At 35.4% G+C, this 17,582-nt stretch overlaps 1 protein-coding gene across 1 annotated transcript; it reads left to right on the forward strand.

The window, feature by feature from the left end:
- The first annotated feature begins 1,521 nt into the window (after positions 1–1,521).
- On the forward strand, positions 1,522–15,289 carry LOC120185371 (IAA-amino acid hydrolase ILR1-like 3). Its single transcript, XM_039189611.1, has 5 exons — positions 1,522–1,872; positions 5,997–6,138; positions 14,338–14,636; positions 14,702–14,847; positions 14,914–15,289. The coding sequence occupies exons 1-5, from the start codon at positions 1,522–1,524 to the stop codon at positions 15,287–15,289; spliced, it is 1,314 nt and encodes a 437-aa protein (XP_039045542.1).
- The last annotated feature ends 2,293 nt before the right edge of the window (positions 15,290–17,582 follow it).

Consider the following 17,582-nt stretch of genomic DNA (forward strand, 5'->3'; position numbering starts at 1 on the left):
TATTTTTTATATTTTAGTCCTTGAACTTTATGTTTTTACTATTTTAATCCTTTAAGTTTTTATTTTTATTGTTTTAGTCCTATAAATTTCTATTTTTTTCTATTTAGTCCTTTATTTTACTAAGCATGTCTATTTTTAGTTGTATTTTAGTCTGTCATGTTTGTAAATGTGCATTTTAGTACAAATTTGCAACTTTGTTTTTATTGATCGTTATAATTTCATGCATGTTTGTATATAAATTATGTGGTTGTTGAAAGCATTCTTTGTATGAAATTTTATTTTCACCGTGTTTTTTCTAATTCATCATAATTTTACGAAGATATGTCCCAACTAAAGGGAATGTATCTTTTCGAAGATTTTTCGCATAAATGTTTGTTTTATATTCGATAATTTTCTTTGTTATACGTTTATTTATTTCAAGTATTTTTCACCGCTTTTCAATTTTATTTTATTTTATGTTATTTTATCTTTACGAAATTTGCAAAATAAAGTCTTTTGTGAGGGGAATCTATGGGAAAGTCTCCTAACTGTAAAGGAAGTACTTTCCCGAAGATTGTTCACACAAAAGAGCATTAATTATCCGAAAATTAACATTTTGTGAATAAATTCGAATGAATAACATGTTCGTAATTTAAATATATTTTCGAGTTTGTAATTCCCAATATTTAAAAAACATATAACCGTTTAGGTACCAAAGTTTGGGCGTTGTGGGGGTGCTCACCCTTCCCCACACGTAATTGACTCCCGAACTCTTAAAAAAGAATCTTTAGTAAAACGCAGACCATTTTTTGACGTTTAAGGTTTCCAACCTACCTAACTTAATAGTAGGTGGCGATTCCAAAACCAATTTTTTTTTCAAATCATATTTCATCACCTTCCCTGACACTAATTGTTTTTAAGTCTAACGGACTCCCCCGGGGAAACGTTATGACAAATAGTATGGTACTATTAAAATATTCTTCTAGATATATTATTTTCAAACATATAGTTTAAATGTTAGATTACTAATGTCTAATGTATTAGTATTTTAGATTATTAAAACGCTTTCTTACTACATGTTTAGTATATCAACTGTCATTTTTGTTTCATTTTGATCATCTAATTATTTCTTATTTTAAAACCATACAGAATATTATGTTTTTGTTTTATTTTGACCACTCACCGTTAAAAAATTAATAAAACCGTTGATGCGAATTTTTTATTTTTTCAATGATGATATGGAATTACCTTATAGTGGAACGTCACTATTAATTTTTCAATGACCAATTACCAAAATGAAACCAAAACTAAATTGTAGGTATGATTTTGAAAAAACAAAGTAGTGTGGTGACCAAGACGGAAAAAAAGTGATAGTAGCGATACTAAATGTGTAGTTTACCCTATTTTCAAATATATATAATTGAAAAAGAGAGAGGAAAAAAGCAGTAACCACTTGTGCTGTTTACCTTGAATTCACGAGGAGGCGTTATAAACCAAGTAAAGACCATCCAAAAGAGCGTCATCATCTATCTTTTCTTTTCAATGGCATGTCTCTGTTTGGTAACCGTAATTGATATCTCAAGTGTTTCGAAAGGTGACACGAAGAAGCATCACTCAGTTCTGAACCTGAGTTCGCTCACACGATGCCTCTTGGACTCTACCAAGGAGCCCGAGTTCTTGGATTGGTTAAAGAGGGTTAGCAGGAAAATCCATGAGTACCCAGAGTTGGCTTTCCAAGAACACGAGACTGGTCGACTCATTATATCTGAGTTGGAGTCGCTTGGGATTGACTACTCATGGCATGTTGACAAGACCGGAATTGTAGCCACCGTGGGGTCTGGGGTAGAGCCCTGGTTTGGTCTTCGAGCTGACATGGACGCCCTTCCTATCCATGTTTTCTCTTTTAGAACTACTTCATAGGTTAGTAGAAAGGATCAGAAAAAAAGATATATTTTTAGTAGTAATATGTAGTAATTATTCATATTTTTTCTTAACATATAATAATGCATATACATCTTACAAGTGATGCATGTTAGAAAAGTCAAAAAGGGGGTTAAGGGTGGCACCGAATTCGGTGCATTTGTTTTCTGTTGAAAATGGTATTGACATAATTGCATTTTAGTCCCTGTACACTTTAAGGTATTTATAAGATTAGTCCTTAAGCTTCAACTATAAATACCCTAAGCCATTTAGCTTCAAAATCATCCCCAAATCATTATAGCTCTCTCTCAAGTGTTTTTTGTAAGCACCTGTAAATTTTCTCCCTTAAGTAAAAGATCTGCAACAGTCCAGAGACGTAGGCATAATTGGTTGATCTCCGTTATCAATTTTGGGTATTATTTTTTTCGCTTTTATTTGACATTCTCACTAATTTGGTTATAAGAAATTACATGTTTTTTATTTCTCAACAACTGGTATAAGAGCTTTTGGTTGTGAATTTTGTCAATTTTTCTATGAGTTACTATTCACATGAATAGTAAAATTTGGTTGGCGATACGAGTTTGTCGCCGGAGGTGTTCTAGTAAACGGTGGTTCGCAGAAATTGTCAGAAACGATCCAAACGAAGCCAGATTCGAGTGGGAGCGATGACTGCAGACGAAGGGAATGTGTAAATTGAGAAGTTGGATGGTGCACTCAAGACCTTCTTGGAAGGAATTAAACCAGGGGCAATGCTAGGGAGAGAGCAAGGTGATGCCTAGAGACTTTCAGAGGCCATAGATGTAGCCGGAAAGCTGACTGAGCTTGCAGGTGTCAAGCCAAGTAGCGATGTTTCGTCCAGGCCCATGCCTAGAGATAGTGGCAATAATGGGGGAGATCGGGAAAAGGTACAGTGGGGAGATGGTATAGGAAGCTATTCGAATGGCCAATATGAGCCATCGACTATTAATAGCCAAGGAGAGCCATCTACTGTTAATAGCCAAGAAAAGCCATCGGAAAAGAATGACAAGGCTAAGTCCGGTGCGACGAAGAAGGTGAGCAAAGAAAAGTTAAAGTGATACTTATGTGATGATCCTCATTTGATTAGAGGATGTCCCGAGAAGCGTCTCCTTGCAACCATCATTAAGAGGATGGAAGAAGGAGACGTAGCGAGAATTGGCACGGTTGCAAGTGTTAAAGCTGCCAATCTAGGCAAAAGACTTGGTTCGATTGAGGGGGCCAATGCGGCCAAGCAAGGATCGAGACGAGGCAAAGCTATTGATGTTGAGGCAGCCGAACCCAGAAGAAAGCCCGATGCAATTGCGAGTGTTCAAGTATCAAGGCAGGGGCAAGACTTGATGAGGCTAAATGTTCCAAAGTAGCCGAATCAAGGGACAAGGATGGTGCGACTACAAGTCCACAAGTAGTAAATCGAGGAGCGAGGCATGACGAGACTACAAGTGTCAAAGCAGTCAAGCACAGGAAAGGACCCGGTGCGATAGCAAAAGATAAAGCTGTCAAGCCGAGGGTGCTAAGTGAACAAGTCCTCTCACAATATGCCATGATGGATGTGTGGTCCAAGTTGAGGCGTATCAGGCATAAAGGGACACTTAAGGAGTTTGTGAGCCGATTCAGAAGACTCATACTCAAAGTCCCAAGTTTGACCAAATAAGATGGGTTCTTTACCTTCATGTTCAGATTAAAGCTATGGGCGAAGAAAGTGTTGGAGCGAAGGGAAGTGAAGGAGTTGTCTAAAGCCTTGACAACCGCCGAATCAATCAAAGACTTTGGAGTCAATAAAAACAAGAATTCCAAAACAAAGCTGAAAACTGAGGGTAGTGGCATGCGAATCCATGATGAAGGCAAGTCAAAGGATGAGGAATGTTGTTCCTCGAGTGACAGAGAAAGTCCACCCAATGATGAACCAGATGGTGAGTCTGGAGAAGAGGTGTGCAGTCTTGACACAAGTTCAAGTGTCAAAGATGCTAAGCCGAGGGGGTGAAAACTTAAGATGCCAGAAGTGTTGCGAGACTACCCGATGGAAGCCGAGTCATCCAATGTGATAGATGAGCTCAGGATCGAGTTGTCTAGAGAAGAGGACAAACCTAGGATTGAGGGGGCGTTGAGAGTTGGCTCAATACGGTTCATTTCTGCCAAGGCAAGTAGAAGCCAAGTGCAGGAGGAGTTAGCCATGTCCAAGGAGTTTGCCGAGCATGTTCGAGTAGAGAACATGGCTTCAGAGACAATAATAAGAGAAGGGTCGAAGCAAGGGCTTGCCGAGGATGTTCAAGTGAGGAAAAATCCTTCAAAAACTAGTAGACAAGATTCGAAGGGAGCCAAGATGTTAAGGGACAAGGCAACTATGGAGAAACTATCCATTTGCATGGTGGGAAGTGAGCTCCAACCTTCGTGTTAGGAAGGAGGCAAGAAGGGGCATCAGACTTTACCGTGAGAAAGTGCCAATGCATGGTGGCACAAAGAACTCAAATGATAAGGGTTCAATGCGAGGAGTGTTAGACTTCATGTAATAAGAAGGGCTGACGTAATTTTGAGTATGCCATGGTTTGTACTAGACCAAATATTGCTCAAGTAGTGGGAGCTGTTAGCAGGTACATGAATAATCCAGGCAAGGCACACTGGGAAGCAGTCAAATGGATCCTCATATATCTACGGGGTACCATAAACAAAGCACTTTGTTTCAAAGATGGAGATACGATACTGACAAGATATGTAGATGCTAACTTAGCCGGAAATGTTGACATCAAAATGAGCACTATAGGGTATGTCTATACTCTATGAGGTAATGCAGTGATTTGGGTTTCTCAACTATAGGAGATAGTTGCTCTCTCCACAACTGAAGCAGAATATGTTGTTGTTACGGAAGCCAGCAAGGAGATGGTTTGGCTCCAAAGTTTCTTGGAAGAGTTAGGCAAGAAACAAGAAAAAAATATCTTGTATTGCGATAGTCAAAGTGCTATCCATCTAGGGAAGAATCCGTCTTTTCATTCCAGGATGAAGCACATATAATTAGGATATCATTTTATCCTGTCTCTTCTGAAGATGGGATTTTAAAACTTGAAAAGATTAGTGGAGCTCAAAATCCGGCAGACATGTTAACAAAGACGGTGACTATGGACAAACTGAAGTTGTGTTCAACTTCAGTTGGCATGCTAGTGTAACAAGACCAAAAATGCTGCTGCATTGATCGAGGTGTGAAGACATATTAAAATCAGTCTTCAAGTGGAAGATTGTTAGAAAAGTCAAAAAAGGGGCTAAGGGGAAGTCAAAAAGGGGGCACCTAATTCAGTGGAATTCGGTGCATTTATTTTCTGTTGAAAATGGTATTGACATAATTGTATTTTAGTCCCTACACACTTTAAGGTATTTATAAGATTAGTCCTTAAGCTTCATCTATAAATACCCTAACTCATTTAGCTTCAAAATCATCCCCAAATCATTCTAGCTATCTCTAAAGTGTTTTTTGTAAACTACTGTAAATTTTCTCCCTTTAGTAAAAGATCTGCAGCTGTTCGGAGACGTAGGCATAATTGGCTGAACTCTGTTATCAATTTTAGGTATTATTTTTTCTTTTATTTCGCATTCTCATTAATCTGGTTATATGGAAATTATTTGTTTTTTATTTCCCAACAATGCAGTTATTTGAATTAAGATTCTCTAAAACAAGAATAATTTCATTTATTATTGAGTTCATCGGATTTAGAAAGAATAAAAAATTGAACAATCTTTTTCCCTAACTAATGCCCATTCCTTAAATAGCCATGAAACTAATACGTAGATGGAAAGAGAAACTCTAATATTAAATGTCGGATATGGGAGGTGTATAATACAATATGTTAATTTTTTTCTGTTTGTAAAATGGTACACCAACAAAGAGTTGTAGTTGGGTTGGAACGAGCATGGAAATTTTAAATTCACCTACATTTTTTGTATTTTCTATTAATGGTCGAATTTCACATACTTTCTCTCACATTTTTTTTTAATTCTATAGAACATAGTTTGGAAGCTATGTTTTAATGTCGGGCTCTATTTATTATTAAAACAATAATGTAAATAGTTCTCTGTACATAAATATTTTGAAGGAAATTGTGGAGTGGGAGCATAAGAGTAAGAAGAATGGGAAGATGCATGCTTGTGGGCACGATGCTCACGTGACGATGCTACTAGGAGCAAGCAAGTTATTACAACACAAGCGACACGATTTGAAGGGCACTGTTAAGCTTGGTGTAGACACCCATTTTTATCTGGGTCTAAAAAAGTATTATTATTCATTATTATTGTTATTATTATTATATTAATATTTAATTACATTTTGCGTAGGCTCAAATGGAACCCAACTACAACATCAACCCATCAACCCAACTATAACATCAACCCAACCGACCTAACCTAACTGGGATCCGACCCAGTACCAGGCCCAATCAACTAGCTCGACCCATTTAGAATAGGGTTTCAAAACCCTAACCCCTAATATATCTCAAAACGCAACCGCCGCTACCAGTAACTTTCCAGCTCCCAATCGGCGTGTACATATCATCGCTCTCCTTGCTCACCGCGTAAGCCATCGTCGAGAGCCTCCCATCCGTCTGAGCCACTATTGTCAATCCTACAGTGACCGAAAGTCCATCAAACAGTGCCAAACACCAAACCAGTCAGAACCAAAATAAAAAAAAATCCAATAAAAAAATGAATAAAATCACATGTTCCCGAGGTAATCTAGCCTCTGTCACAACCTTATCTCACAGATAGCAGAAATATCACTCAAAGTCTATTAGTCACAGATCACGCAGAAGATAAGAAAGAAAGGAAAAGAAAGAGAGGGGATGAGAGATTTGGGGTTCATAGAAAAAATTAAGAGAATAGAGGGAATACATTAGGGGAGAGGGAACCGAAAAATAGGAAAGAAAAAGACAAATAAAAAGGAAAATACATTCGATCAAAGATGAAAAAGAGAAAATGATTAAAAGGAGGAGGTTTTTACCTCGGTTCGGAGAGCTGGAAGCCCAAAGGTCGTCGTTCTTCAAAACGTCCGAAAGGTATATGTTAGATCTGGGGTCCTAGAGATGTTTTTAGGCTAAAACAAGTTGGGTTTCAGTTTAAGGGGAAGGAGTCAAGTCTTTTGTGGGCTTCTCTCTCTTTGACCACCGTGAACCACTGTGGGCTATAGTGAGGCGCCACCGGCGGCGGCGGTCTTTTTCCTCTCTGATGAGGGAGTTGAGAGAATTCTCAAACTCCCTCAGCCATATGGTTTTTGGAAAATGAAACAAATGAGAGAAGATGAGAAAGGCACGACCTTTTTGGGCTTATTTCCCCCGACCAAAACGCTGTCATTTAGGGAGGGGGCATTTTCGTGTTTTACGAATGGGTAAACCATGCTATGGGGCTTTAGGTTTTGTAATCTTCTTTTTAGTCCCTGGTTGTAATTTGTTTACTTTATATTTTATTGCCTACATTTGTAAACATTGTATTTTGGTCACTTGGCTATTATTATATATACCTTGTGAATGTTAGACATTGTTCTCGTTGTTTATGAAAATTATATTTTGGTCATTGTTTTGTATTTTGGGTTAAATTCTGAATTAGCTTGTATGTTTACTTTCATTTCATTTTAGTCCTTTATATTATTTATGGGTTATTTTCATTTCTAGTACCTGTATTATTTAACATTTGTGATCTGGGCTCTGGTTTAGTTGTAATTACTGTTTATCTCTTTAAGTTTATGTTAGTGACAGTTTGATCCCTTAAAATTATCAATGTGATAACTTATGTTATTTGTATTTAGAGCTATAATTTTTATTCTATTTTGTTTTAATCCTTAATGTATAATTATATTTTGTATATTTCAGTTCTGTATTATTTTAAATAGATGTTAATAGCTCTAAATGTTGTGAATATTTTATTTTTGTGAATTTCAAATTGTATTTGTTTTCAGTGTTTTCTATTATCTATTGATATGTTATTCAAATAATTTCAATAACACGTATGTGTAGAATAAGCGTGGAAAGCATCACTTGGTTGAAGTGGTGCGATCCGATACAACATTTTAACGGCATGGGAACTTGAAATAAATTTTGTTTATTTTACTAATTTTTTTCTTTTTTATTATTCAAATTATGCAAGACATGTCTCTTCAAATAGCAATTTATTTCATTTTATGCAAAATGTCGATATGCAATTTATATTCGATATGCGTCTTTTATATATTCAAAGATAGAATATTCTTTTACGAATGAGAAATGGTTGAGATAGCTTTCCCGATGGAGGATTGCAAATTTCATGATTTCTTATCGAGTAAAACGATTTTCTTTTAAATAATTAATTCGAAGTAAGTTAATCAAACTTTAATAAATGGATTATTTTCTAACTTAATATTCGATTTATAGTTTCCACCACCGTTGTCACCACCACATTATGACAACGTGTAAGAGATTCAATACCAATTTTTGAGCGTTGTTGGGGTGCTTATCCCTCCCCACACGTAACCGACTCCTGGAGTCGTTACGTCGAATCTTTGTAAACGCTGACCAGTTATTGTCTTAAAAACGATTTTCCTTAAAATTGTTTTAGAAGACTTTTTTTGGTATTCAACCTATCTAACCCAAAGGTCAATGGCAACTCGTTTTCAATTTAATCCAAATCAAATCAAAATCTGCCAATTTTTCAAATAAAAGTCATAACTGTTTTAAAATAATAAATAATTGTTTTTTCAAAAAATGGTTATGACAGCTTAGCAACTCCGTTAGAGACTTTTTTAGAGAGTCATGCTGTAAGTCGCTTACACATTTTTGTTGTGGTGGAAATTATAAGTTCGAGTTTATAGTTAACTTATGATCTATTTATTGAAGTTTTTTTAATTTCTTCATTTTTAATTGTGGTACTAATATTTTAAATCTTTCTTTTCAGCATGTGTTCAAGTCTTTATCGAGAGTTTTTCTTTTTTATTTAGAGTCAAAGGTTTGTATGTTCCTCCTCACACACATCACATGCATTTGCATGACATGAGGATTAATTCAATAAAACCTGAAGACATTGAGTACAAGATGTTTACTTGAACATAAACCTTGCTACAAGAAGACACAATGTGGGGCATCTCGAATCAATTTTTTGAAAAGGAGCCAGAATAATTGAGACATGCTAGAAGCAAGAAGAAAGAAGGGAAAATATTAATTAATTCAAAATAATTCTATCATGCATTAATTACATTGCTTTCATGTGAATAAAATTAATCTTGAAAATCTATCTCCTTGGGATTCCTCTTCTGCAAAGACTTCCATATATGAAATGATGAACGAATTTCTTTCATTATCCCTTCACAAAAGGAGAATATATCCCTTGTGTCCCCATTTGAGCCTAAATTATATTTTCTTGTGATTCAACCCTAACCAAGGATCACCCTCCACACTGGGGGCAAGGTGAAGGAAATCTGCTCGCATGAGTGAATACATCGATTCAGATCAGATAGCGAAAGGTAAACCAAATGCAAAGTGCAGTGATCCTATCAATACAAAGAGAAAAGAAAAAAAAAGCAAAGAAAAAAACAAAGAAAAAAAGCAAAAGAAAAGAAGATAAGAAGCACATGCAAAAAGTCCCATGAGTCAAATGACGTATCTAGCTTCAAACCATGAGATTGATCAAGCACAATTATTCCAAAATTAGTTCACCAGAAGATCATGGAACTTCAGGAAAATAAAGAACATATGAGCATATTCAAATTGAGCAAGACAAGATTGAAGGCATCAAAATGAATTGATCATTGGTTCAATCACCCTCAAACACTTATTTGGGCCTATTTATCCCTTTATGTCATAACCATGAACCACAACCTACATTACGCACCTTAAAAGTCCCTTTTAATCATACATGGATTTCTAAATAGAAGAGACTATCTTTAGATCTCATCCCGCCAATCAGGATTAATCTTTATTTACAAAAGGTTTTCTAAAATCTTTAATGCATGATAGAGAAAAAAATAACAAAGGGGGATTCAAAACATAAATTTTGAATAACATCTTGAAACCAAAGGAGGATTCGAGTTGAAAACCTGAAAATGTGGCTCGAATATAAAAATCGTGCAACTGTTTTATAGAAGGAGATATCACAAATCCCTTGATAAGGCATCGCACAACTCGAGTGTGATCATGAGAGCTGGGAGTTGAAAAATACTTCCAGTAGATAAGAATAAAAGCCATTCCTTAATATCAGTGGACATCCAATAAATAAGAATGCTAAACCTTTGAACAAATACAATAACCTGAGACTTTTTTTATCATTTCCTTACTTAATCATACCTCAAAGATATCATTGATCTTGACACTTGCCATATAGCTATAATTTATTGAAGGGTTAAAAGTGTAATTAATTCTTTGATATTCAATGAACTCTTGTTTTATGATTTGTCTCAATTATGAAACCTAGAAAAGGGGAAATATTTTCAAACTTTTGATTAAACATTTTTCAACATCCTTTTAATTGATATTTTTAGACTCTTGAAAATAAAAGAAGAAGAAAAACATTTTTCAAATAAGACATCTCTCTGGAGTGGATCTTGGTAGTTGACATGTGACTCTCAGACACAAAGCTCATGCTTAAAATCAGTGATGAAGCAAGAAATAATTAATGATGGGGAATCTTTGGAGATTCAACATCAAATATTGGGGCATCTTTGGAGATTCAAAATCCTGAAGTGAATGATCAGATCTTCCGAAGGCCTTTCCTCCACGTGCAGGAATAAGTAGATTATTTGTCCCCATTGAGATTGTTTCTCACGAAACAAAGCATCGTCTCGCTAGAGACAATTTTTTCTAAAAACTTTTTTTGTCTCGCTTGAGACAATTTTCTAAAAACAAATTTTGTCTCGTTTGAGATAATTTCTTCAAAACAGATTCATCTCGGTTGAGACAGTTTCCCCTTAAAACACAAATTTTGAAATTGTTTCACTGGAAACAAAATTGACAAACTTTGAGATTGTTTCTCTTGAAAGAAGTTTTGTATGTCTTGAGAGAAAAGTCTTTGAGTCTGTCTCTCTTGAAAAAAAAATTTGCCTCTCTTGAGACAGTTTCTCTTTAAAAATATCTTTGAGTCTGATTCCCTTGCAACAAGTTTCTTGTCCCTTGAGACAGTTTCTCTTGAAACACAAATCTTTGAGTCGTTTCTCTTGAAACAAATTTTATTTCTCTTGAGACAGTTTCTCTCAAAACAAATTTTGTCTCTCTTGAGACAGTTTCTCTTGAAACACTTATGTTTGAGATCATTTTCCTTGAAACAAATTTTGTCTCTCTTGAGACAGTTGCTCTTGAAACACCCATCTTTTAGTCTGTTTCCCTTGAAAAAAAATTTGTCTCTCTTGAGACAGTTACTCTTGAAACACCCATCTTTCAGTTTGTTTCCATTGAAACAATGTTTTGTCTCCCTTAAGACAGTTTCTCTTGAAACATCACCCCTAAAGATGGCCTACCATCCTCATTGTATAGGAACTGTGTCATCCCCCAACCAAACCTCCTCATCACGTAGGAGCCATGCCAACCTTAGATAACCTGTCGTCGGCATCACGTAGAACTGTGTTATCATCCCTAAAGATGGTATACAATCTTTATCATGTAGGAACTGTGTCATCCACCGACCATACCTCCTCATCACATAGGAGCCGTGTCACCCCTATATAACCAGCCGTCCTCATCACGTAGGAACCACATTATCACCCTTGCTAAAGATGGCCAGCCATCCTCATCGCGTAAGAACCGTGTCATCCACCGACCAGAACTCCTCATCATGTAGAAGCCATGTCACCCTTAGACGACCATAACTCTTCATCACGTATGAGTAGTGTCGTCCCCAAAAACAAATATATGAAGTTTTCAAAACAAAAAAAAAACAGAAAAAAACTTGTTGTCTTTTTCGTCTTTGCCTTATTCTTGTTAACACAAGAATGTGCAAAGAGGGGCAGCTGTAAACGCCCATTTTTGTCCGATCTAAAAAAGTATTATTTATTATTATTATTATTATTATTTGTATCATATTATCATTTAATTACATTTTGTGTAGGCTCGAATGGAGCCCAACTACAACATCAACCCAGCAGCCCAAGTATAACATCAACCCAGTCGACCCAACCCAACTGGGATCCGAACCAGCACTAGGTCCAATCAGCAAGCCCGATACATTTAAAATAGGGTTTTAAAACCCTAACCCTAATATATCTCAGAAGTCAACCGACGCCAGCAACTTTCTAGCTCCCAGCTGGCGCGTGCACATCACCGCTCTCCTTGCTCACCGCGTAAGCTGCCGCCGAGAGCCTCCCAGCCATGTGAGCCACCGTTGTCAATCCTACAGTGACCGAAATTCCATCAAATAGTGTCAAACACCAAACCATACATAACCAAAATCAGAAAAATCCAATAAAAATGAAAAAAAAATCACATGTTATCTCGAGGTAATGTAGCCTCTACCACAACCCTATCTCACCAAAGGCAAAAATATCACTCAAAGTCCATCAGTCACAGATCACGCAAAAGATAAAAAAGAAACGAAAAGAAAGAGAGAGAGTGGAGGAGAGATTTGGGGTTTATAGAAAAAAGTGAGAGAATAGAGGAAAAACATTAGGGTAGGGGGAACCGATAAACATGAAAGAAAAAGATAAATAAAAAAAAAGAAAATGCATTCAAATCAAAGAAGAAAAAGATAAAAAGGAGCAAAATGAGGAGGTTTTTACTTTGGTTCGGAGATCTAGAAGCCCGAAAGTCGTCGTTCTTCAAAACGTCTGAAAGGTATATGTTAGATATAGGGTCCTAAATGAGTTTTTAGGCTAAAACAAGTTGGGTTTCAGTTTAAGGGGAATGAGATGAGTCTTTTGGGGGCTTGTCTCTCTCTCCGGCCACTGTGAGGCACCACCGGCGCCGACGATCTTTTTCCTCTCCGATGAGGGAGTTGAGAGAGTTCTCAAACTCCCTCTGCCCTTTGGTTTTTGGAAAATGAAACAAATGAGGGAAGATGAGAAAGATATTTGGGCTTATATCCCCCGACTAAAACATTTTCGTTTAGGGAGGGGTATTTCCGTGTTTTGCGAATGGGTAAACCATGCTATGGTGCTTCGGGTTTTGCAATCTTCTTTTTTAGTCCCTGGTTGTAATTTGTTTACTTCAGATTTTATTCCCTACATTTGTAAACATTGTATTTGGTCACTTGGCTATTATTATATATACTTTGTGAATGTTAGACATTGTTCTTGCTGTTTATGAAAATTACATTTTGGTCACTATTTTGTATTTTGTGTTAAATCATGAATTAGCGTGTATGTTTACTTTCATTTCATTTCAGTCCTTTATATTATTTATAGGTTATTTTCATTTCTAGTACCTGTATTGTTTAACATTTGCGATTTGGGTTCTGGTTTAGTTGTAATTACTGTTTAGCTCTTTAAGTTTTTGTTAGTGACAGTTTTGTCCCTTAAAATTATCAATGTAATTACTTATGTTATTTTTATTTAGAGCTATAATTTTTATTTTATTTTGTTTTAATCCTTTATGTATAATTATATTTTGTATATTATTGTTCTGTATTATTTTAAATTGATGTTATTAGCTCTAAATGTTGCGAATATTTTATTTTTGTGAATTTCAAATTGTATGTGTTTTCAGTGTTTTCTATTATCTATCGATATGTTATTCAAATCATTTCAAGAACACGTACGCGTAGAATGAGTTCGGAAAGCATCACTTGGTCGAAGTGGTGCAATTCGAACGGCATTTTAACGACATGGGAACTTGAAATAAATTTTGTTTATTTTACTATTTTTTTTCTTTCTTATTTTTCAAATGATGCAAGGCATGTCTCTTCAAATATCAATTTATTTCATTTTATGCAAAATGTCGATATGCAATTGATATTCGATATGCATCTTTTATTTATTGAAGATAGAATATTCTTTTATGAATAAGAAATGGTTGAGATAGCTTTTTCGATGGAGGATTGCAAATTTCAAGATTTCTTATCGAGTAAAAGATTTTCTTTTAAATAATTAATTCAAAGTAAGTTAATCAAACTTTAATAAATGGATTATTTTCTAACTTTATATTTGATTTATAGTTTCCACCACCATTACGACAACGTGTAAGCGATTCAGTACCAATTTTTGGGCGTTGTAGGGGTGCTTATCCTTCCCCACACGTAACCGACTCCCGGACCCGTTACGTCGAATCTTTGTAAATGCAGACCAGTTTTTGTCTTAAAAACGATTTTTCCTTAAAATTGTTTTAAAATACGTTTTTAGGTATTCAACCTATCTAACCCAAAGGTCGATGACGACTCCTTTTTATTTTAATCCAAATCAATTCAATATCTGTCAATTTTTCAAATAAAAGTCATAACTGTTTTTTAAAATAATAAATAATTGTTTTTTTTTAATAAAAAAATGGTTATGACACTTGTTTTTTCAGCCCGGGGAAGAGTCGTATGTCGGTGGTTATCATATGATTAAAGAGGGTGCAGTCGATACTGTCCAAGCCATATTCGGCCTACACGTCGCACCGGAATTGCCCACCGGAACCATTGGATCCAGACCTGGCCCTATGCTGGCCGGCTCTGCCAGGTTTCAAGTCAAAATTCAGGGCAAATCAGAGGATGCTGCTCAGCCTCATACGACTGCAGATCCAGTACTTGCTGCATCATTTTCAATCCTTGCACTCCAACACCTCGTTTCTCGAGAGACGAATCCTCTTGAGTCCAGGGTAAATATCAATCACTAAACCTTCGATGGATTCGGAATTAGTGATTCGTTTTCCCGAAACTACAGGTTGTGTCGGTAGGGATCGTTCAATCCGGTCCAGCAGTGAATACTTTCCCCGAAACAGTAACATTCGGAGGCAAATTTCGAAGCATGACCAATGAAGCATTGTATTATCTACATCTGAGGATCAAACAGGTTAATGTTATCAATCAGTATTGTGTCTTTTAGGAAAAACTTAAACATCTAGTTCTGATACAGATGATTTATTGGTGATCGAGACAAGCGACAGTACATCGATGTACATCAACCATAGACTTCCTCGAGAAGAAAATGAGACCTTATCCTGCAACTGTCAACGATGAATCGATGTACGAACATGGGAGAAAGGTTGCCGAATATGTGTTTGGAAAGTCTAACGTATTACTGTATCCAATGGTGATGGGGGCAGAAGACTTCAGCTTCTATGCAAACAAAATGGCGGCAGCCTACTTCATGATTGGAACAAAAAATGAAACACGAAAACCAAACTACGGATTGCATTCGCCTTACTTGGTTATTGACGAGGATGTTCTTCCTATTGGAGCAGCCATCCATGCTGCAGTAGCCATGTCTTATTTAGATAATGAGAGTCATGGTGCTTTTAAAGATCAGTAACTTTTTATTCTTAGGACGAAGATTCAAAAAATGTCGACGGTAGATCGAAATGATTAAAGACATTGAAATTTACCTTCCAAAAACAATTTTGAAAAGGTTGAATATGAGTCAAAGGGTAGGACTAAATCCATAGAGCAGAGAATCTGCAAATTTTATAATCTGCACCAGGAGAACCAAATCCGCCAAGAATGAACACACGAGAAGAATAGATGATCAAATAATTCCAGAGCCATTCGAAAAAAAAAAGCATAGGCATGCATCCCGCATGAGTTTGAGCATGACATCTGCATTTATTCTCAAATAGTTTAGGGTCTGGTTCCCATAACCACATTCTCAATGGCCTAAACTCACTCTGAAACAATTGATCAATTTACTCATTTTCAGTTTGACTTATAATTCATTAATCCTTTCTCCAATGGTCGAGATTGAATCAACACCCAGTTCCTTCTTTTGAGCCACTCTTTGATCGCAAACTGAGAAGTCTTTAAAATACATCCATTGCCCGAGCCCTTCTCTTTGTTAACAACAGTGCAAAGAATCTCGTTGAAGCCCACTTCTTCCATCAAATGGTTAAAAAACTTTAAAATGTATTACTTGTTATAAAATCTTCTAAAGTTACATTAAATACCTCAAATTTATTATTATCTATGAAGTATGTAAATTACTGATAATAAATATCCCAACATTTAAAAGAAGTCTTACGCCAAAATTCGAAATAAGAGAGTAAATATGACAAACTAAATTACCTCAATGATTGTTATTTCTAGAGGTTACGGATTCGAGCACCAGCGACTGCAGCATGGATAATTGAACGTTTATTGCTAAACGATTGAGAGTATTTAACTGTTCAATTGTATAATTGTAACGAAAACTTACTTCAAGATAATAAACAATAACATTAAAAAATATTATTAGCCAAGAAGAAAATAATAGTAAGTTAAAAATAGTGAAAAATAAATGTAAACGGTACAATGCAGTGATACATGCTAATGACAGTATCCAAAAGGCAATATGGTAACATGTCATTTCGGCTTATTTTTCAGTAACAATAGGCATGCTTACCAGAGCAGATAGTATTATCAATAAACAGTGAATACAATAAGATAAGCACAAAAATATACATCGATTTAGATTCTTCTTAAACAAATATTAGAATACAAAAAAAAAAAAGTTGGTTAACGATAAAACAATATATCAATATGATAGATAATATAAATGTGGCAACATATAAGACACATACCTAGATTCATAGGTTAAACTGTCATGGACTCGGAATCTTCCTAAAAGCTACAGATATACTGGTGTCCATGTGTTTCAAACTTTTAGTCTCAAACTCACGTTAGCATATTGGAATCTGATTGTTTACCAATGAAAATATTAATAACATATTATTAGGATTATGCTTCATTCGAATTAACGATTAAGACTGATTTGAGATGTTCATAGTTGATCTCAACAGATGAAACCTTTGCGGATCGATTAAGATGCGGATAATAAGTAGCTTGACGATAAAGTGTAGGCGAGAGCTAAAAAGAGAATGAAAATTATATTACCGGGTAGAATTTTTTTCAATGACGTTGAGAATAGAATAATACAAGATAAATCCTCATAAATAACTCGATTTGTAACCTTAATTCTTATCCTTAATATATATTTATAGGGATAGTTACTTGATTATAAAGGAAATTTATTCAGTATAAATATACTCAAACTAGAGTTTTTACTTTTAATCAACATAAAATAGAATAGGCTTCATACTCTCAGTCAAACTAGTTCTCATACTTTCCCCAATCAATTTGAGTCATATCAAATTTGTTAAATTCTAACAATTCTAAAAGTGTAAGAAATTTAAAGTACTCTCTTCTACTTGTCAAATTTTCTATGCTCATGAAGGCAATCTTTTTTCTACTTTCCAGAATCTTTATACTCATGCTTGTCTTGTTCAATATAAAATCCTCTTCTATTTGATTCAATTAAGACATTTTCACTAATAATATCATCATCTGAAACATAAAGGGAAACAACAAATCTTTCAAAATTGTTGAACCTTGTAGAACAAAAGTTTATAGTCTTTTTCTATCATTTCATACAATGAGATAGTCTTTGTAAATTTTCATAGCTTCAACTTTATTGGAGCAATTGCATCTTTTTGAATCCAGAGTACCTAGTTAAATTAGATTTCTTCTCAAGTCTTCTCCAACTTGAATATTGTGTTCGATTAAACAACAAAATTTAATACTCTATGGTGCCATCATCATGATCAAGACAAACAACATTGATGCTCGAATGTCAA

This window comes from Hibiscus syriacus, unplaced genomic scaffold, assembly GCF_006381635.1.
Source record: "Hibiscus syriacus cultivar Baekdansim isolate YM2019G1 unplaced genomic scaffold, ASM638163v2 tig00113099_pilon, whole genome shotgun sequence".
NCBI lineage: Eukaryota > Viridiplantae > Streptophyta > Magnoliopsida > Malvales > Malvaceae > Hibiscus > Hibiscus syriacus.